Here is a 23,389-nt window from a genome sequence, read left to right on the forward strand (position 1 = left end):
TACACACCGCAAACATAAAATGTTATGTCAATGCTAAGTTGTAATAATAATAATCCTGCAAAAATGTAGCAGAAGGAATTTCCATGAGCAATTTGAGGAAGATTGCTGCTTCAGTGGTGATACAGGTGTTACTGAAAAACAGATCAATTGCACTTTGTTGGCACCAGAAGAGGCTCTGTAAGCAGAAGACTGGCTGTTTAGCAGACATCCCACAGTGCCCTCCAGCTCTCCTGGGAGGCACTGGGAGGCTTGGATGGCAAAAGCAGCCCAAGGACCCAGATGCTTCATTCAGTCTACTGAGGTGGGGCTGGTCCTTGTCCCTGTCCCACTGAGAGTAGAACCAGGGGGTCAGCTCCATAGGAGGTCAGAATCAATAGGAAGAGGAGTCCCTAATGCCTTTACTCTAACTGAAGGCCAATATACCTACAAAAGTAATACATAACCCAGTTCAGAGGGATGGGCAGCACCTCTGCCTTGGCTCTTCAGGAATCCTGAGGTCAGCCTGAGTCTTTGGACACAGCTCTCTTAATGAAGACTTAATTTAACAACTGAGGCTCAGGGGGGCACACCCTATACCTCCAACAAGCTGTGCTAACTCAGTCTCCCTAAAATGTAGCTCCATTACCTGCAAATAGAAATAATAATCATATTTACTGTTTCATATTTTGGTGAGGATGAAAGGAGATGGAATTGTTCAAGTGACATGCTTATCACAGCTTCTGGCACATGGAACTCACTAGCTGTAACCACCACTACTGCCATGACGCTGATATTTGGGGGAAATAGGGAAAGGAAAACAAAGTGGTGACTGTACCTTTTGCCCAGGTCTTCCCCTGACCCCAGAAGGAGGTGCTGAGGGCATTGGAGCAGGGCCATGGGACCTGAGAACAGCAGTGAGACAGGATTGCTTTCACAGGCACACAGCAGGATGACAAAAGTGGCACGAGTAGTTCCTTGAGAAGGATTTGTCCAAACAAGGCCTAGTTCAGGACCCAGGGGATAGAAAGAGCAGTGGTCTTAGCACCAGTAGCATCAGCACCACCTAGGGAGTTGGAGGAACGTAGATGCTAGAACTTCATCCCAGGCACATGGAACTGGAAACCCTGGTGGTAGGGCCCAGGAATGTGTGTCTTAATCTGCCTGCCAGAAAGCACTTGAAGAACAGTGGGTTAGAGTAACACCAGTGGCTATTATAAGTAAGTCCAAAATTTTCAGTGGCTTAACCAAAAAAAGCATTTTATTTCTGGATCTCAGAACAGCCTAAGAAGGCACCTTTCTTGGACTAACTCCGAGACCCAAGCTGTTCCAGCAGCAGGAAGAAAACGAAGCACTGCATGGAAGGCACACATCACTCCCTCACACTCTGCTGGTGAGGACTCCTCACCTACAACCCCCAGGGCAGTTCCCTCTAGGAGCAGCACTGAACCACTCAAAGAGAAGCAAGAGTTTGGGTACACAGCATGATGTGTCTGCCCTAAAATAGTGCCTGGAGACCTCAGGCACCCCACTGGAAAATTGAGATGGGCCCAGAGAGAGTCCCTAGGTCACTAGGTCATGGATGCAGCCTCTGTTTCATAGGGGACCAGAAGGTACAGTCACAGCAGAGGAGGGAGCCCTGGAAGCACACAGATATAGTGGAGTAATCTTTCAGGTTCTGAACCCATCCCCGTCCTCCTATGTTCTAGACCTATCAATAGAGTTTCTTATCTGGGAAGCAGCAAGTGGGATCCTTCGGAAAAGACTTTCTTTGAATGTGGGAAAGAAATTCACAGTTCAGCAGTGTCCTCCCAGCATTCCAGGAAGACATCTGGCAAAGTAGAGGCAGAATGCAAAACACAGTGTTCCCCAAAGACACAAAGATTAACAGTTCTGGAGAAATCCAGATATTGGTAGCAACAATATGTTAAAGTGTTTTATTATTTAGTTACATCTTGCCTGAGCATGAAAAAGATATTAACATACTGTCAGCTTACTGGGACATAACCCAAAATAACTCACATTTTTCTTATATTGCTAATTATTTTTCTGAGACTGGCTCAGGCTGGTAAGAGAGAGATTTCAAGGCTTTCACCAGATTATTTACTTAAAGAAGTTAAGCATGCCATTATCTGTTCCCATGGAAACACCGTAAGTAATACAGTAGATGGAGGAGGAGGTCACGTTGACCATAATTAATATAAAGAATAATGGTTTACAGAGAATCTAGTAAAGGATGCCACAGGAAGCGATGTAATACTTTTACAACTTTTCTTTAGCAGTGCAATTTAGTCATTGGATAAATTTTCATGTACCAGTGACACTTTGGGAGTTTTACTAGGAAATTTTTGAAATGCAACAGTTTTGTCTAGCAAAAGTTTTGCAGTTGTTTTTACTCTTGACTCAATTAGAAAATTCTAATATTCAGAATTTTTCTAAAGTATTGAGCAAGTATAAAAGTATGACCATATTGGCTTCACCCTTCTTGTGTATACTACAGTTCTTGCCATGTTTTTTTAATAAATGGTTGGTAAATCAGTCATTAATAACCAGAGGCACTAGGTTTAACAGTGCTTTTAAAATCACTGAGGGAAGATTTACTTACGTTCAGTATAGTTTATATTTAAGGTGCCTTATTGTATCCCCTTTAAAATTGAAAATTGGTAGTCCATATGGAATGTCTCTTAAGTAAATATTCCATTTATAAGAACATAGTGCACTCCTTGGAGATTCTTACCCAAAGATGCACAGTGTGGTTTATTTTTAATCCTAATACTTATTTGAATAGTGGATTTCTTGTGCATTCTCTTAAAGGTAAATATTATCATGGAAATTTGATGACACATTCATCAAAACTTTAATTTAGTAGAGTGTAACAGAACTAAAGAGAAAGAGAAATGAAAGAGTTGACCCTTCAAATTTCTGAATTTTTAACACACTGAGAAATCACATGAGGTCTGAAATTGGGACTTTGTTTCCTTAAGAGCTGGCTTAAAAAAATATAATGTAGTCTCTTCCAAGTGGCCTTGTCTGAGAGGTAGACCCAGGGTGGCAGCCCCATCCTAAATAATATTTACAACAGGTGACCTGAAGTCAAGTGGAGTCAATATGCAATTTCTCACCCTTTGAAAGATAGCCACTTTGCTGCCACATGAATGACCAGATTTTTTTTTTTTTTGTAAATATCAAGCTTGAAATCCTTTAATCAGGAATATAAATCAGTTAGTGCTCCGATTATAAAAACGATGATGGGATTGGCTATGGTATTGATTTTTTTTCTTTTTTGGTGGGGAAAGCATTACAGCAATCTTTCCTTCCGTTTCTTTTAAATATATCACATTCCTATTCCTGGAATGCAAACAACATTGTATCCTGCTTGGCAGGCAAAGTGGTCATTTGGCTTAGCCAAGAATAAGAGCTCTCAGCAGTACCATTCCATAGGCCTATAAGAGAGTCCCTAAAATAATGGATGGTGCACTTTCCTATATGTATTTATGTTCAGATAATTTATTTAAATAATGTTGCTGGCACATGCTTTATAGCTGCCTGCATTTTGCTACACAGATTTCAGCATATCTTGCAAACTATGCAATTCATTTGGAAAATGTAATTTCCATCCCTGCATACTAATCGATTTCTTCACAAACACCTGCTATCAGTTATGATAATAAAAATGCCACTCTGAATTGAAAAGGGGCCAAATAGAGCTTCCTAAGGAAATGACTTAAGTGTCTTTGAATGCCACTAAATGTAGTAATGTGCTTGTGTAGTGCCAACACTTTTTTTATCATTTGCATTTTCTGTGATTTTGCCCTATTACAACATCCTTCTTTCAAATGATGTCTCATAACCATTTCCTTGTGGATGGGTGAACTGAGTTGTCAGGAGTTGGTGTATCAGGGTGCAGAAGAGTTTTGATGTTGGCCTGCAGGATGTTAAAAAGCACTAGCTGTGCTCCTGGGTATGCCCTGGGTCATTTCTGATTTTCTACATCCCTGAAAACTGTAAAATTGGCTGCTCCTTGGTTTTGCACACCCATCTACACCAAATAAAATTTCCTTTATTCATTCTCTTCAGCCTCCAGTTCATTCCACGCACCATTGCCAAACGAATCTTCCTAAATCACCAATTCCCAGGCACCTTCAGCTCTCAATTGGCCACCCCACTGAGCTTGACCTTCCTGACAGCCCCCACGTGGCTCACCATTCTCTCCCAGCTTCCAAACTGACACTTGCCTTTTTGGTCAAGCTTCTCTCCTTCCTGCCCTGCATATTCTGCCTTCTAGTCTCATCTCAGGGATTTTGCTTATGATCTTGCTCCTAACTGAGCCATCTTTCCCCAGTCCTGGAATTTTCATCTTCCAAAGCCCTCTTCTATTCTTCCAGTCTGCATTTTTCTTCCTCTTCCCTAAATTCCTATAGAGTGTTTTCCTTTGTCACATCCCACTCTATGCCAGTGGTCATGCTGCTCTTCCTGTGAATGTGTCAGTTGCCTTTTAAATGTGTCAGTTCCTATTTGATTTTAAGGTATTTGATAGAAGAGACATGTTCTGTCCCCACATCTTGTGATCCCATATTCTCAGACAGATGTGGGCACAGGGAAGTATACAGTGAATGTTTGCTGACTAATTGATGCCTAATGGCTCGAGGTGGGGACTTTCCTGGTTAATTGCACGTTCTGTTTGATTAGTATTTCAGTGTGTACTCTGCATAGATAATCATTTTACAGAGTGGAATACCATAAAACACTTAACTGTAAAACTATCATTAACATAATTTGATGTTTGATATTTGTGGAGAGAATTCACTGAGGTCTCAGAGCACCTCAGTAAAGCCCAATGACCATTTTACTGCAGTGTGCAGGTGGAGCATCTGGGAGGCTGACCTCCTGTGGCCTTTGAATGCAGGAAATTGGGGCGGGGTTTGAAATGAGCATGTATTGAGAGCCTGTTGCTCAGTGGCTCGCTATTACATACCAGAAGTTACATCTACCAGGAAGTTTCTCATAACTAGCTTCTCGGATTTCCATCTACTTTTCTCTTGCTGACAAAAGAAGAATTCCGTGAGGAGGGAGGAATGATGGGACACCTGTGGGAGAGTAGAGGGGAGAACAGGAGACTGGTTTTGAGCAATTGGTAAACTAAACCTACAGAAACTGACAAGGTGGACAGCAAGGACTCCTGTGCTGGCCGTCTGTGTTTGGAGACTGTGCCAGCTGCTTACTTTGTGTGATCAAATAAGTATCTGCCTTCTCTGGGCCTCATTTCTTTCATCTGTAAGAATGGGGATCAGAACACCTTCGTCCTAGGCTTGAGTGGGGAGTCAGGGTTAAGTGTGTCAGTTCAGATGAAGCTCTTGGTCCAGGGTCTGGTGCTCTTTCAGTGTTCAACAGGCCCTTATATTATTAGAGAGACCATGAGGCAAGACGGTAGAAACTATGGAGCTGGATTCCCCTCCTCTATCTTTGTTTTGTACCACCCTGTCTTCCCTTTAATTTGGCTTCAACTGTTTCTGAAGCCTTGAGATGTGTAAGACCCTGAGTGAACTGTCTTGGTTTCTCAGTGAGATGGAGATGTGAATGAAGTCAGAATCTACACATTGGGAATTTCAGGTTTCAGGGAGGAGGAGGAGGAGGAGGAAGAGGAGGAGAGAAAGCACTCAGCCTTGCAGGGAAAAGAGTTTTAATCTGTTGGTGAAACAGATGGAACTAGGTTACCATTCTGATAGGAGTTAGAGAAAACAATTTGTGCAATTTGTCCCAGAAATAGAGCAGGAAGGAGTGGTGTGCATATAAATTCCTCTCTCCCCTGGGAGGCTGCTGCATGCTTCAACCTGTGGAAGGGAACAGCTGACTATTTGAAAGAAAGCAGCACTTCAAGTAGCAGAGCAATCCTGCAAAATGAGAGCCGACAACAATGTGGTAGATGTGATTGTTGCCTGAAATTCTGAAAATCCTCATCACTGAGCAATACAGGCCAGTTTGTATGTGGGTGTCTGGGGTTGGGGAAGAGGTCAAGAGACAAGAATTGGAAGGAATTGATCTGTGCCTACAAGAAGCATTCATACATAAGACAAGGCAAATAGAAGAGATAAAAAGTCCATAAAGGGGCTGAGGGTGGAACTCAGTAGTAGAGTGCTTGTCTAGCATGTGCAAAGTCCTGGGTTCCTTTACCAGTGCTGCAAAAGCAAAAACAATACAAAAACAAAATCACAAAAACTTCCAACAGAAGTGATGCTCACCAGCTGCAAAATAAAAAGCCCCAAGGCAAGGCATTTGGGTCTTAAATCTGAGCTGATACAGTGTGAACATTATGAGTTTAGGTGAGAGACTCCCTTTCCCACTAAAGACTTCAATCTAAGCAAGAATAAAACTCACTTGAACTCTTTCTGTTTGTCCTTCAGCCCTGGCTGCTCAGGCCTATGCTCTTAAAGAGGAGAATGACAGTCTCCGTTGGCAGCTGGACGCCTATAGGAATGAGGTGGAGCTGCTGAAACAAGAAAAAGAGCAGCTTTTTCGAACAGAAGAAAACCTCACCAAGGACCAGCAGCTGCAGTTCCTGCAGCAAACCATGCAAGGCATGCAACAGGTACCAGGCCCAGGCACTTTATTTATTTTTAATGAGGAAAGGATATTTTTATTTAATGGGAGCAAAATGGCAGCCATTTGTCAGAAAGGATAAAGAAGAAACAACTACCATAAAGCTAAGTTCATAGGAAAGAAAAGTGCCAGTGACATTTTGTGGACGAGTAGAATCTGGAGAAAAGTCAAGCTTAAGAAATATGATTGAACCAGGCATGGTGGTGCACGCCTGTAATCCAAGGGGCTCAGGAGACTGAGGCAGGAGGATTGTGAGTTCAAAGCCAGCCTCAGCAAAAGCAAGGCATTAAGCAACTCAGTGAGACTCTGTCTCTAAACAAAATACCAAATAGGGCAAGAGATGTGTCTCAGCAGTTGAGTGCCCCTGAGTTCAATCCCTGGTATCCAAAAAAAAAAAAAAAAACCAAACAAACAAAAAAATATGTTGAAAAAATTTGCCCCAGAGGTAGGAAATAAAGGGAAAGAATTTAGGAGGGCAAAAGGTTGTATGTGAAGCTTGGCCTCCTGACAAATGGTCAGCAAATCCTGGCCTGTTATAAAGCAAGTGGTCTGTAATCACAGACCTTCACGTTCAAAGCATCACCACTAATGTTTATGAAAGCAGTTTGCAGAATCACATCAGTTACACATCCATCTGCAATCTGTGTATGGGGAGAAGGTGGGAGTTCATAACCCACTTGAATCAAAGTGTGGAATATGATGTGTCAAGAAATTTGTAATGTTTTGAACAACCAACAATAAAACATTAAAAAAAAAAGACAAAAAAAAAAAAGAAAGCAGTTTGTTTTGTTTATAAGATCAGTATAAATATAAACTCTATTGTTTCTGCTTCAGGATCATACGTAGGGTCTGGTCAGATGTAAGACATGTTTGTTGATGGATTGGAGAAAGCCCTGGAGGTGGGGCTGGGTGACTTTAGAACAGAGTGCCAGACTTGAGCCTGGCATATTAAATCTAAGGCTATGTATTTACGGAAGTTGTGACAAAAGAGGGGAAGACAGTGGGCTTTGGAGTATGAAAAAGGAGCATGTGTTGTGGGAAATAAGAAGTAGAGGAGAGAGGAAATCAGATTCATATCTGGATTTGTATCTGAAAAAAATTAATTGATGTTCTTTAGGTATTTGGGCCTTTGAGTCATCTTAGAATAATAAAGCATAAATTATCATCATTTACACATAGGTATTTTTAATGACCCCTCTGAATATTCAAATCCAACCAATATTTTCTGGAAAAAAGTGGTTGTTTTTATTTAAACAAAAGAAATATTAAAATATTTAATGAGAAGGATCTTTTTTTTTTTTTTTTCCAATTTCTCCCTTCCATATTGACTGCTCTCTAAGCCCAGGAGCACAAATTGCCAACCAAAGTGTTTTGGTGATTAGGGATAACTACCACAGAAACCTGAGCCACACAGGGAAAAATAATTGAGAGGGAAAGATATAAAAAAGAATCACGGATTGGGAAGTGAGCACGTTAATGGCCAGGTCACAGAAATTATGTCTTAAACATCTCTTGCCATTTTAAAGCAATTTTTTGAGACTTGGCTTTGAGTTCTAACTGGTTGATGTTCACAGTGTGGGTTAGACTAATCAGTGAGATTCAGAGGTCAGAGCCAGCCAGGAAAATGTCATTACAGTCGTTGCTCAGGTCCCTGTACTTGGAAATCGATGTAACAGCTGCTGTGTGAGGCTCCAGGGTTGTCCATATGCCCCAACGTGGGGTGTGGGGGAGAGGAAGTTGCCAGGGTGAGAATCTGTAGATTTCCCCAAAGAACATGACGCCTGACATAGCCTGCAAACTACTGTCACACTTTAGTCAACGGGCACTCTTTTCCTCCTGAAAAGATTAAGAGCAGGTAAAACCTTTAAGATTTAAATCTAAAAGAAGTCAGAGAAGGCAAGGCAGAGAAGGTGAGTAAGTAAGATCTGACACCGGGCTGTGTGTGATGCTTCCTTAGCACTAGGAAGCTCTTAAGCCTCAAGCCAGGCATCTGCAGCAGCCTGAGTTTTTACTGGCTGTTAGGTGGATGCACCACCACACGTGTGGCAGCACATCTCTAATACAGCTCTCAGATAGGTGCTTTTTAAGAGTCCTTTTTCTACCATATCCTTTCACATGTGAGTGAAGGACCACAACTTGTTCACTTGGATCCCAGGACTAAGGATTTTTCCTGATTTTAAAACCTACTCTTAATCTACCCTCTAGCCACTTAGGAAACCATGGTCTTCCCCACCAGCAAGGAGAGGAGGAGCTAGCCTCCTGTGTTAGCTTTCTTTGGCTATAAATACTACCTGAGATAAATCATCTTATAAGGAGGAAATAATTATTTTGGCTCAGTTTCAAAGGTTTCAGTGCATGGTCAGCTGATCCTGTTGCCTTGGGGCCTGTTTTAGGCAGAACATCATGGTGGGAGTTCCTGAGCTGCTGGCTTCATGGCAACCAGGAAGCAAAGAGAAAAAGAAAGAGAAAGGGGATGGGTGCCCAATATCCTCTTCCAGGGTACATTCCCAATGACCTAACTTCCTCCAACTAGGCCCCACCTCTTAAAGGTTCCACCTCCTCCCAACAGCACCACATATACATATAGGCCTCTAGGGGAAGGTGAAGATTCCAACGATAATACCTCCCATATATCCTTTGTTCCTCAATCCATCTACATTTCACAAATTATTTCTGTACCAAACAAAACAGAGTAAAGAATTTCAGTGACCTAAGAACTAGCATTTTTTAGACTTTTCTTCAAGTTTAGGCACCAAGTTTTTTTTTTTTTGTCTTTTTTTAAAATTTTTATTTGTAGATGGACAATACCTTTTATTTATTTATCTTTATGTGGTACTGAGGCCCGAACCCAGTGCCTCACACATGCTAGGTAAGCACTCTACCACTGAGCCACAACTCCAGCGCCAGCCACCAAGTTTTTAACTTTTTCTTCTTTTAATCCCTGAAGGATAGTTCACTTATATCACAGTTGCTCACATGTTCAACAAGAAAACATGGGCAGGGTTCTTAAAAATGAAAAACATTTGGGTGACTTTGGATGTTTCTGAGTTACCCCTGCACTACATGTTACTCACAATTTAATAATATTCTAGGTTCATACAAAAGGGAACAATGGCTTGTATCCATGGTAACATGGGAGTCTTTACCAAATCATAAGACAGTAGTGAAGCTAACACATCTCTGCCATGGGGATAGCCATTATTTTACTTTCATTTGTATCTTCAGGTGTTAAAAATGAACATATAATATATAATATATAATCCCAGCAGCTTGGGAGGCTGAGCCAGAAAGATGGCAAGTTCAAAGCCAGCCTCAATAAAAGTAAGGCTCTAAGCAACTCAGTGAGACCCTGTCTCTAAATAAAATACAGAATAGGTCTGGGGATGTGGCTTAGTGGTCGGTACCCCTGAGTTCAATCCCTGGTGCCAAAAAAAGAAAAAAAAAAGAACATATTTTAAATTCTTGTTACAATGTTTCAAATCTTAAGTTTACACTGAATTGTTAAGATCATTGAGGTAAAATATATATGATAAAATTTACTCTTTTTAGGTGTGTAGTTCTGTGAATTGTGACAAATGCATACAACCACATAGCCATCACTGCCACAATCAATATGTCACTTCCATCATCATTCCCTCATGTCCCCCGTTAGTCAGCCTTACTCCTAGCAACTCCTGATCTGTGTTCCAGCCTCTGTTCTTGCCATTTCCAGAAGGTCCCATCAGAGGAATTTTGTAGTATGCAACCTGTCGAGTCTGGCACCCTTTACTTAGCACTTTGAATTTGAGATTCGTCTATATTGCTTGCCGTGTGTATAAGAAATGCATTCCTTTTTTATGCTCTGTTGTATTCCATTGTAGGGAAGAACTATAGTTTGTTTATCTGGTCACCATTTAGGTGGTCTCTTGTTTGGGGCAAATGTAAATAAATCTGCTATAAATGTTCATCAACTGGCTTTTTGTTTAGACATAATATTTCATTTCATTTGTGTAAATATCTAGAGGTAGGATTTCTGGGTCGTATGTAAGCCTATTCAACTTATTAAGAAACTGTCGAGCTGTTTACCAAAGCACTTGTACCATTGTGTGTTCTCATGGGACTGCTCAGGAATTCCAGTTGTCCTGCATCCTCATCATTTAACTCTGGCACAGTTGGTTTTATCATCTTAGCCTTAGAAGTAAGTGCATAGTGGTATCTCATTATGCTTTTATCCACACCTAAGTTTAAATAATATTTTTGCATTCATTCATGAGGAAAGGTCAAAGTATCATATTTTTAAACAATAAATTTTAAATTCAAAATTCTTTTTGAAGCCTCTGTAAATCATATTGACAGGACTGCTAAATATTCAGATAACAACAGATGCCATTAAAAACTGCTGAGCATAAAACTGTGTAAGACTAAGGGTGATTGTTGGAAGCCACCTTCATAAATACTTTAATCTGATGCTTTTTCAGTAGTGTTAGCAAATCCAATCTGAAGACCAGCTGTCTTAGGCCAGCAAACCATTGGCCCGTGTAGAACAATGGCTCTCTAATGCTCTTAGCTCGACATTAGTAAGGGCCAGTGCTTGACAGCTGCCTGAACAACTTTCAGCAAGAAAAGATGGGGGGGGGGGGAATGGGAAATAGCAAGTATTTTTCTCCTTAAAATCAGAGAACATATGTGTGATTTTCTGTATTTGCATTACAGAAGCTCACTAATTCAGATTGATTTTATGGAACCTGGAGAACTAAATTATCACTGCTTTCCCGATGGGGTAACCCCAGTTAGTTTGCTGAAGTCAGGCAAGAGTCGTCTTTGGGGTACACATTAAGGAATTAGTAAGTGTTTTCAAAGTAGAACATGAGTAAGTTAATCAGGCCTACTGCAAACTTGTGTAAACAATAATTGCTTAATAATTACTTTTTCTTTTCTTAGTGATAGAGAAAAGCTCACGCTTGGTTGCACCCCTACCCTCACATGTAATGAAGTATGATGTGTATGTCAAAATCAAGACAATAATAATGACAGTGGGAGTGGCACATGAGGTGTCAGTGGTAGCTTTGGAGGTGTAGGTGGCTGTGGTGGGGAGACAGAGTGTGAAGGTGAAGGTGGTGTTTGATTCCGTGCCATGTAGGTGGGTGGGGTGCAGATGTTGCTGCTCTTAATGATTAGAAAATTTTAGGGGAAGAGATAATTTCTTTTAAAAAACAAAACTCTTGAAAGCTGTGAAAATCCTCAAAAGTGCAGCAGACCCAGTTCTCCCAGCCCATCGAGAAGGGCGTGCTAGGAGAGCTGGGAGACCAATATGCTTTGAGGGCTTATTTACAAGGGAGTCTCTCTTCTTGATCATTTTTCACTTTTGTTTTCAGATTTTAATTTTTTTTAAATTTATTCTTTTTAGTTATACGTGACAGTAGAGTCTATTTTGACATAGCATGGAGTATGTCTTACTCTAATTAGGATGCCAGTCTTGTGGATGTACGTGATGTGGAGCTTCATGGTGGTATATTCATATCTTTACATAGAAAGTTATGTCAGATTCATTCTACTGTCTTTCCTATTCCCATTCCCCCTCCCTTCCCTTCATTCCCCTTTGTCTAGTCCACTGCACTTCTATTCTCCATTCCACCCCCCTTGTTGTGGGTTAGTATCCACATATCAGAAAGAACATTTGACCTTTGGTTTTTGGAAATTGGCTTATTTCACTTAGCATGAGAGTTTTCAGATCCATCCATTTCAGGTTTTCTTTTTTGTGTTTTTGGTACTAGGGATTGAACTCAGGGGCATTTAACCACTGAGCCACATCCCCAGCCCTTTTTTGTATTTTATTTAGAGACGGGATCTCACGTAGTTGCTTAGGGCCTCCCTAAGTTGCTGAGGCTGGCTTTGAACTTGTGATCCTCCTGCCTCAGCCTCCCAAGCCATTGGGATTATAGACATGCACCACCACACCCAGCTCATTTCAGGTTTTCATTTTTTTCTGAAATAAGCACCATTCAGATAATGGATCTATGAGGATGATGTTCTTTATCTGTTTTCTAACATTTTCCATTTTAACTTTTTCTTTCATCCTCTCCATTGAAGTTTCTGCTTGATAATTATGTTATTTCCAAAACTTTATTTTGTTCTGTGATTATTCTCTTTTCATGTAGTCACATTCTTTTATTTTTGTTTTGTTTTGTTTTGTTTTATGGTATCTTCTCAACTCTTTTTGAGAATACTAATTAGAATTTTTTAAATTCCTTTTGTTCCCAAGTCATTTCCATTAATTCCAGTATTGGCTGTTCAGTTTTTGAATTTTAGTCTCTTTCATGACAGGCTTCTTCATGAGTGAGGTGGTGATTCGCCATCTGTCTGTTTAAATGTGCGGTCTGCTCATTGCTGCATCCAGCACTCCTGCCTGGCTGTCTTCTCCCGCATGGTAGCTGGGGGCTCACTGACCAGCAGGCTCCATTTTAAGGCAAGCAGAGGATGCTACAGGTGCAAAACCTGTCATATACCATGAACTCCCTGGAATTCCCTTTCTGTTTGGTTTGCTCATATAAATTTCTTCACTGACAGATATTTGAATCAAATTCTTAGAGGAAGGGAAACACACACACATACACACACACACACACACACACACACACACACTGCGTCTGATATCTTGAACAGGACCCTGTTTCAGGGGCTTTTAACTTTAACCCAGTCTTTGGATGGATTCTTATTTAGCATGTGGCCAGGTGTAGAGGTGGGGAGGGTGTTGCAAATAATTCTGGCCATCCAGAAATAGAAGGAAAGAAAGAACAGCAAGCAAGTTTTATGAAGGCAACTTAAAGCAGCATATTTTGGAGTAAAAAATAGCTGTTCTAGGATTAAAAGGGAGTTAGAAGGAGGAAAAGGAAGACAAGCAGTCAGGAAAAGGAGACTTGAAGGGGCTGCGATAGGCCATAAAGATAGAGGAATGGCTAACTTTGCTAGCCACCCAGTCTGTCTTCTTAGAAGACAGAGAAGGCAGGGAACCGAAGAAAACAACAAACAGAAAAAACGAAAACGATGGTACAAAGGAGCCTAGGCGCCAGGGACTATGCAGAAAGTAGAAGAGTAGAAAATGTCCCAAATCAGGTTGAGAAGGACTTGCAGAGATATGGGAAGGGGCTGTGGAAGAACAACTAATTCTTTATCTGTTAAAACTAAAATAAATAAATAAATAAATAAGCTGGCATAAACACAGAAGGACAAAAAAAAAAGGGAAAAGGAGAAATCCCTCTATGAGAAGAAATTCAACATTTTTTATAATAAATTATATCTTAAGGGCTCTTATGCAATATCTATCTAGATGCTAGTCAAAAACATTGACTGTCTAAGTAGAGTCTATGACTATCAGAAATGGCCAGTTGGAAGGAATAATAATATATATGTGATGATCTCATTGTTGAAGCTTTTAACAATATTATCATAATGTCTTTAATATATGAAAGCATTATACATCATGCACATAAGAATTCGGTACCACTGGACAGGGCAAGAAAACATCATTATTACCATATAGAGCCACAGGATACTTTTAGTAAAGCCTTCGGCTCTAAAAAGTTCAAAAATATATGCATGTATAAATAGACACATAAAAACCTGGAGTCTTTACAATCTGTGACTGCAGACATACCCCACGTTTATCTGATTCCATTTCAACTACCCAGATGCAGTTCCTTTTTTTTTTTTTTTTTTTGGCATAGAAAATAATTTGCAAGTCATTTCCCACATTCACATTAAAAGCCACTGGCATTTTACTTGAATCAGAAAAATCACATAACATGGACATCTCTCAGATGACGGAGCTTTAAAAGGGTCCAATGTCTAAAACATCAGAGCTCACAAGAGCAGCCAAATTTTGAGTCCACTATGATCCCCCTTTCTTTTCATTATCCCAGAGTTTGTCATTTCATTTTCTTTCCATTCTTCAGGCACATACTTAGGGTTGGTGCATTATAGTAGCAGCCCACGTGATGAAAATTCATTAGCCTCCTCAAGGTCATTTGTAGAGTTCCTGCTGGCAACATGTGCATGCTCTAACATTTGCAGCGTGTCTTCCCCCTTAAACCTGGAGAAGGTAGGTATCCCACTTCAGCAGGAGACTCTTGCAGAGATTGTTGGCTACACTTGGAACCAAAAATAGAAATTCTCTAATTCTTGGCCCGGGGCTTTACATTACAAAGTCCTGCCTGTTTGAAATGATTGCACCTGACATCTGTTAGGGGCTTGGGAGTTTTCAAATCACTTTCCTGTTGGACTCTGGAAAAGACAGAAAGACAAAAAGTAAAGATAATGGAGAGGAGAACCACCTCCCAAAGGTTTTGTTTGTTTGTTTGGTTTTTTTTTTTTTTTTTTTTTTTTTTTTATTAGCAACTTGAAGCAAGGGTGGACCATGGGGTACCTTGCTGTCTTCCCTGGAGAGAAGTCATAAGATGAGGGAAGAAAGAAGCTGTGTTCACACCACTGAAGGCATGAATAATAAGATGACACTGAACTAGTGAAAGGAAAAGGAGGCTCTGGCTTCACTGTTTTTTGTTCTGCTTTGGGACATCAGGCTGTCTGAGCCTAGGTTTTTCACCTGGAGAGTGAGTCCTTCTGACTCACTGAGGCTTAGCTGTCATACAATGAGACCACATCTGCAAACCCAATTCAAAAAGCTACTAGGTAGACGCAGACGGCAACTGCCATGCTCCAGATAAAAATTATAAACAGTTGCAAAAATTTAAGAGAAGACTCAGAATTCACAGAGTAAGTGTGGATGAGTCCAGATCCAAAGTTCCCTGATTCCATATAGCTTGTGCGATTGCTCTTGTGCCACTTCCAGAAAGGCTACTCCCTCACAGAAGCACCTGTAGAGTATTTTACTCAATCCTCACAACAGCTCAAAGCATAAGCCCAGGCCAGTTTGTCCAGAAAGAAACAGAGCTACATCTGGGCACTGTGGTGCACACCTGTAATCCCAGTGGCTCAGGAGGTTGAGAAAGGAGGAATGTAAGTTCAAAGCCAGCCTCAGCAAAAGTGAGGAGCTAAGTGACTCAGTGAGATCCTGTCTCTAAATAAAATTCAAAATAGGGCTGGGGATGTGGCTCAGTGGTCAAGTGCCCCTGAGTTCAATACCTGGTACCCCAAAAGAAAGAAAGAAACAGACCTACAGGTGTCAAGTAACTGTCCCAGCATGCAGGTATACCTGGCAGAGACTGGACTCCATCCCAAATCTGTCTGGCCACAGCTCCTGTATGCCTTCTGTTGTCCCATAACTTTTTGAGACCTTCTCTGAAAAATAGTGCCTTAGAACTACAGTGACCATGATTGCAGAAGCCTTGGAAGTTTGCTTTTTGTTGGTTTCTGTGCAGTGCTGGGAATTGAACCCAGGGTCTAGTGCATGTAGGCAAGTGCTGTACCATTGAGCTACACCTCCAACTCCGAAAGCCTGGGGAGTTCTATCTTTCGAGTGTTTGTGCATTGTAACAGTACCATGGCAAAAACCCATGGCCTGTTTTCTGACTCGTTGTCACAGCCCTAATTTGGTCTTTGCATTAGCAGAGTAAGAGCTAGCCAAAGGAAAATAACATACATGCGGCTTTTAGTTATTAAATTTGAACTGCAAAAATAAATCTCTTCACTTCTGGGAAGAGAAAGAGAAGCCTAATAAAACTTAACTATGGGAGGTTTCATCTCATCATTAGTTATCCCACTCTGCCATTAATTAATCTGATCATCAAATGCATCCTCATTAGTAATCATTCCTTCTAAAAATAATGAGGCCAGCAGACGAATCATTGTAGGAGCCAGGAGAAGAAATAATGGCATTGCCCTGCAGACCATTACAATCATCTGGCTTCTGCCTTCTGCAGCTTTCTCTGACATCTGCATGGGAAACCTTGAATCTCTAGTCGACTTGCAGCCATTCCTGGGCTAGAGGAACTGCTTTTCCTGACTCTGCCAGCAGCAGTGGTTGGATAGCCTTTGAATGACCTTCCCTTTCACCACCTCTTTTGGAAATTGCCTCCTGACTTATAGGCCATATCACACTATGAGTACCAGATTTATAGAGAAATGGATCTTTTCTTAAAAGAAAAGATGTAGTAAATCAAGACAGACTTTTGCTGCAGACACATTCTAGCCTTCTACTCAGCTTGACCACTGCCGTCTCTCTCCCTCCAGCCATGGATGCTAAAATGAATCCTGATGGTCTGGCCTTGACTTCCTTTCTTTATAGCCTGCCAGTGCACAGAAGCCTGCTCCTTCACTTGGAAGCCCTGAACTCTGCCAGCTCCATGGCTGCCTGCATACAGCAGGTGTCCTGCTCCCAGCCAGACTCATGCAATTATCTGCCTCTCCAATCGGGCTGCAGTTGGGAGGGCATCAAGCTCCAGGGCTTTCTCCATGCAGCTGGTTAAGAGAGGCAACCTGGGGATTCGAAAGATGGGCCAATATCCTTATCAGAAATGAAGGTTATAAAGAGGAAGCAAGGATAGATTTTCCAACAATTACCTTCCCAAATCCTGCCTCTACACCTTACCATACAAAAGTTTACCCAATCATTGTGAACACAAAAGCATATTTTAAATTTGTCCTCTCCATCTCGTCATTATTTTCCTACTCTAAGTGATATCATCTTTCTGTGAGATCATCATTTAGCTTTCTAAGTGATATTCTTGCTTTTCCTCTTATCTCTGTGAAGGAACACAACTTGGAAACAAAGAATGAGTCAGAAAAAAACTCCTCTTTATCTGAATAAGAGAATACACAAAGGGGCAGAAATGTAGGTGGGACTATCATTTTCCTGAGCCCAAGTTTGTCATTTTAGTTTTTGGGTTTTTTTTTTCCATTTTGCAATAGAACTCATGCTCAATGCAGAAAACTTGGAAATATAAAGGAAATATTTAACAGGAAACAAAAATTATTCACAGCATTACTACCCAGATCTAACTGTTATTAACATCTGCAAGTCTCCTTCCAGTCATTCTCTAGATACATAAAAACACACAGTGTTGATCACTTCTAAGTATTGACCAATGGGATAGCCAAACATAGTTAAAGTTCCTGGAACTGTAACCAAAGTGTGGAATTGGGAATTCACTTCCAAGATGCTCAATGGTTAGTTAAAAACTACGTTTTCTCCTCTGTTTAACAAAGCACCCTGAATAGTCATCTAGGGAAACTTAAAAGTTTGTGCCCAATCTGGTCCTCACTTTGTAGACCACCCACTTCTCGCCTCTAATCAGTGAAAACACCTGTTTCCTGAAGGTTTTAAAATGAAAGACCAACATAGTGATTTTTCAGAGCTTTGTCTTAGTCTTCCTTTTGTTCTCTTAATTTGCCCTGTGGTCCTGCCACACATCCACAAGTCCTTTTCCTAGGCCTTCACCATCATCATCACCTTAGTTTATTTAAAGCCAGGTATCACTCAGATGTTCAGTCAGAGATGGCGAGGAGGGAAACTTTCATTTCCACGTCAGGTGTGTGTTTCCACCCATGATTTACATTTTATCCTGAGCAAGTGATTTACTGAGATGGTGCACTACACACTTCCAGACATTTAAACACAATCGTACATTGCAATTTTATACTTCATTCATTATCTATATACCTTGCTCTCTTTTCTCTATCCTTTATATTTCTTCCCTATGTTTCTTATTTCTTCATTGCTACTCACAATTTATGTCAGGAAGGTCTTAGTAATGGCCTAACTGTAAACTCCATAAGAGATCTGTCCTGCCGAGTTCTCTTTACCATTTTCCCCCCAGCAGTCCTACTGTTAATCACTTGGGGAGAAAGGAAAGGGAGTACTCAAGATAGAGTTTTGACACTCTACCTTTGGTAATATGAACTGATTAAGTTCAGAGAAGATGTAAGGAGAGCCTCCAGGTTTTGTCTTTTCCCCTTTGGGGCCCTGGGGGTCTTTCATAATGAGGCCGGTCTTCAGCCAAGCTGGAAACTGACTTGCCTGACTTTAAATCCACAATTTGCTAGCCATTTCTCTGTGAAATCTATGCTCATCTTTAACTACATAACCCATTCACAGTTAATAAATAAATAAATAAGGAAAAGAAAGTAGAATGTGATCATAATTGGAATTTTTCTTTAGATACAAAACTTAGGGGCTGGGGTTGTGGCTCAGTGGTAGAGTGCTTGCCTAGCGTGTGTGAGGCCCTGGGTTTGATCCTCAGAACCACATATAAATAAATAAGTAAAATAAAAGTATTGTGCCTGGGGCTGAGGATATACTCAGTTGTAGAGTGCTTGCCATGAATGCACAAGGCCCTGGGCTCGATCCCCAGCACCAAAAAACAAAACAAACAAACAAATTTAGAAAGGATATGTTTACCACTATTGTTACAACAAGAGCAATACAAAATACAGAATGTTAGAACAAGGAAGGGCCCTAGGGAGTCCCTAATTCCACCTATTTACTATATAGTTTCAAACAAATTGAGAAGTCAAGTCACTGAGCTAAGCCCAGCCCCTCACCTTTGTCTCCCTTCCCACTACCCAGGCCCCTGACTCTTGTCCCCTCCTGCCTATCTGCATTCTGAGAATTTTTTTTCCTTTCTTGTTTACTTATATCTCTGTGAGTTGGGACATAGGGGCCATATGTTAGATAAGTGTTAATTTTATTTTTTTCTTCATATACTGAATGGAACTGAAACTAATCCTGATACCTAAACCAATCTTCTATGGCTAATTTAGTGGTTCATACCCAGCAACTATATGAATGAATGAATGAAGGAATGAATGAATGAATGAATGAATGGCTCCTTGAGTCAGCACACGTTTACTCTCAGCAACTGAATACTCTGAACTGTTGCCTGGTTTTCAGACTCTGCTTCTTTCCCCGCTCGTCGCCCCATAAACAATGTCATCCTGTGGACCAAACAGGTCTGGATTTCTGAGAAGTCTGTTGAAGTGTAAGGATGGATCAAGTCATCCTATCCTCAGAAGTCATTATCAGGCTCTGCTGGAATGGAGATGCTAGGGAGCCTGTCAGTCACTGGTCTTCTGCAGTGCAACCTGTGCTGGCCCGCAGCTATAAAAGACTTAGGAACCAGGCCAGCACATCAGCATTGATGCCACGTGTGTGTATGTCTGATTGCAGATATTTCTGATCCAACAAGGTTCTTTCTATCCAAAGGCTTGAAGAGCCTTGATAAGTCCTGGGAGATGACATTTTTATTTGCACCACGCATAGCAAAGAACGGAGATTTAGAAAAGACAGTTGAGAAGCCTCCAGACCAGGCAGCACATTGCTTAAAATTTCTCCTAATTGTTTCGCTTAATATTAAAAAGCAAGTTTATATCACAGATGTACACTTTAAGGTCAAGAACACACAACCCCAGTATTTAGCTGAAAGACTAAGAATATATTAGGGAATCTGGACACTTTTCTAAGCAGCTCTGCTGTTTCTAGTCTGAACTGCTGTGACCACCTGTGTTTGTACCAATGAAGCATTCTCATAGAACTCAGCCACTAGTTTTGATCCCCAGGATATACACAGAAAACTCTCCTTTTCAAATATACCTGAAATATTTACAAAAATTAATCCTTCACTGGGCCTTCAAGCAAATCTCAACAAATTTCAAAGGAGTGGTATAATTTTCTGATCACAATAAAACTTAAGAAAAATCAATGCCAACAAAAAAGGATAGCTAAATCCTGTATAATTGGAAGTCAGAAGTACACTTCTAAACCCTTGTATCCAAAAAAAATTAAACTTTGAACTTAAAATGTTTAGAGGTAATTGATAATTAAAATACAATATATCAGAGGTGGTAAGACAGAAGTTAGAGGAAAAAATTACAAACTTTAAATGAGTAACAGCAGATACAAAATTGCTTCCAGGGGCAAGTTCTACCCTCATTCAAGGGCAAATTCTGCCAATCTTTACAAATTTATTCAGAGAACACAAAAGAAGGAGGAAATACTTCCCAACTAGTTCATAAGGTTTGATATCATTCAAGACAAGGACCATGTAAACAGGGAGGAGATTACAGACCAGTGTCATTTATGAATATAGATTTAAAATCCTTTAAAAAAGAAAATTTTAATCTGGTATTTTATAAACTACAAAATTAGACTTATTCCAGGAATTCAAGGTTGTTTCAAAGTTAGAAAAGTCTGTTAATGGAAGCTATCTCATTAACAGATTAAGCTGGAGTAATATAATCATTTTAGTAGCTAAAGAATATCAGTTCATGATTTAAAACTAAAACAACCAAAGAAAAGTGAAGTTTTTTAACAACTTGGAATAGCAGAGAACTTTCTTACCATGATAAAAGTTATCTACAGTGAACTCAGTGACAAAATGTGATTTTTTTTAACCCTCCCAGATTAATCCAGAGATATTTTTTTAATTACTTGGACTAGAATGCAACTGCTTATTATCATTTGCTCTATATCATGATTTACATTTTCAAGTTGTCATCTGGAAGCAAAAACTCATTGGTAAACCAAGTCTGCTATCAGTCCCTTAAAATGTGGTTTCCCTGTTCTTTCCTTTTGAGAAGACATCAACAATAACTTTGCTATCTATCATTTTTGTAATGCAAACTTAAGAATCTATATTGTATGGATGATCATCTTTTCTGCACTATTATTGTTAGGAAATGGAATTTGAGCTGCCTTCAGCAAAACTTATGCTTGAAATTTTCACCTAAAGGACATAGGTAGACGTAGACATCCCACAAGTGATATGGAACTGCATGCAGTTGCAGATTGAGAACAGGGGTATGGCTTAGGCTAGAGGAACTCTTTATATAGTGTGTGATGTGATGTGATGTCAATAGTAATTGTGAAGCTACGGCTCTAGTTTCCTTTAATTTTTGTAACCTGAAGACCTTTTTTTTTTTTTTTTCTGTTATCATTCTTGGCCATACTAACACCATACCATTGCAAAAGGTCTGATGAACTCAGCTTATTTCTTTAGTTTCCTATATTTAATGTTTTTGAGGTAGAGAAGATTGGTTTGAGTTGGTAATTTTCTCTCTGCACTTTTAAGATCTATGCAAGATGGTGATGCTGTATTGTATTTTACCAGTTAAACCTCAGCCCCAGCTGTTAAGAATATGTGGCACATTTCACAATGGCAGTATTTGTTAAGGTTTTCTGTTACTGCTGCTGTCATCATTATTTCTCCTTTAAAAGTGTCTACAGTTCAAAGAAGGACAAATCCATATAGTTCAGAGGCTAAGCAGCTGCAATAAGACCACCTGCAGGTTGTTAAAAACACTCAGGGAAAGGAGTCTTGTCTGGTACAGCCCTTACCTGACCCTGGAGCCAACAACAGGTAAAACTTGGAGATCTCCAAGGGTACCGCTATTCTAAGACTCCTAAACTGTGGGGTTCCAGGCCAGCCTAAATGTATTAAAATACCTTGGAAACCTTGGGGGAAGAAGCAGACTTTCTCTGCCTCTCACTTCTCTTATAATAGATGAATATGCCCATTTATTTATGAAGTTTGTCCTTGAGTCACCCAAAGATTCAAGAAGTTCAGGGACTATGTTTCTCTCTCTATCCTGCCCCTAGATATCTGATTCTCCAAGTCTTTAAAATGTCAATTTATATTAACTGAGAAAAATTGGAAATATTGTAATCATTGAATTATTGAATTATGTTTACTAAAGTTCTGCCATTATCTGGAGTTAAGTGTTAGATGATAAGGACCATCTATATCCAGAATAAAGAAAGGTTCCATCCTTGGATAAGACCTGCAACTGTATTTCCTCCCTTCATTTATCTGCAGAACATGCTAGGTCTTTGCAATACTAGTAAGATTCAACTAAAAGTTCTTAAGCCTCTAACACATATCCTTATTCCATACCCATTAAATCAAAAGCTGCTTTCCCCAAACTACAACCAAAGAGGATAGTGATAGTGTTAATATATGTTGCTGATGATGCTGAAATGAATTATGGATTGACTCTCCAGTGGCTGAATTTGATCAGGCCCTGATTGCTAGTGAAAGACACATCCAAAAATCGCCACAAGATTTTGGTCACAAGTCACCTATATAGGGTTTTCTAGCTGTCGTCTCTGATCATGACTGAGTTATAACCCTTACAAAGAACCAGTCTCTGTTGGCCTTTGGAGCACATTGCAAGACCCAGCTGTTCAATCAGGTTCTTGTTTGATTGAGGTAAATGGGCAACCCAGCTGGAAAACATGTTAATGTTTTAAATTTCTACATTAACAACTGTACATGTGCCCAGAGGTTGGGGGATAACCACCTCATATAATTGTAAAAGGAGTGATACAAATAAATAAATCCCAGCAAATTGGATTATCATTTGCAGCAGAATTGCCAGGAAAGGCAATGGAGAGACTGGCACTGATATCTATTCCTACTTCAGCAAGGCATTTGACATCTTCTCTTATAAATTGCATGAATGATGTTAATTCAAGTTGGCTAGTCTGTGTTTTGAAATTGGCTGAAGGACGGTAAGCAGCATGGTGAGGGTGGGGCAAACAATGTACCTTTCTCTGTGAATATTAATCCCTGGCACTGCTCACTCGGGTCAGTTAAAACTCAATTGACCTTGCTGGATTTCCCTCTCCATTTTTTCAGAGAGGATAATGGCAGCACTTTCATTTAACTCAGTATCTTTTGCCATTCAAGGAGCCTCCCACACTTAATCGATGTTCTTCAATTTCACAATATCCCAAGGGTAAAAAGTTCTCTATAGGTTTAATGCAATGCCAATCAAAATCCCAACAGCATTTCTTGTAGAAATAGAGAAAGCAATCATGAAATTCATATGGAAAAATAAAAGACCCAGAATAGCAAAAACAATGCTAAGCAGGAAGTGTGAATCAGGC

At 40.2% G+C, this 23,389-nt stretch overlaps 1 protein-coding gene across 7 annotated transcripts in view; it reads left to right on the plus strand.

Annotated features, from left to right (window-relative positions):
• Enox1 (ecto-NOX disulfide-thiol exchanger 1) overlaps positions 1-23,389 on the plus strand; it is a 443,331-nt gene that overhangs the window by 338,293 nt on the left and 81,649 nt on the right. For all 7 annotated transcript variants that reach the window (XM_048800957.1, XM_048800956.1, XM_048800959.1 and 4 more), the window contains one exon: positions 6,378-6,562. In XM_048800957.1, the coding sequence (XP_048656914.1) occupies positions 6,378-6,562 (185 nt within the window). The remainder of the gene's footprint in view (positions 1-6,377; positions 6,563-23,389) is intronic.

The sequence above is a fragment of the Marmota marmota genome, unplaced genomic scaffold, assembly GCF_001458135.2.
Source record: "Marmota marmota marmota unplaced genomic scaffold, marMar, whole genome shotgun sequence".
Lineage (NCBI taxonomy): Eukaryota > Metazoa > Chordata > Mammalia > Rodentia > Sciuridae > Marmota > Marmota marmota.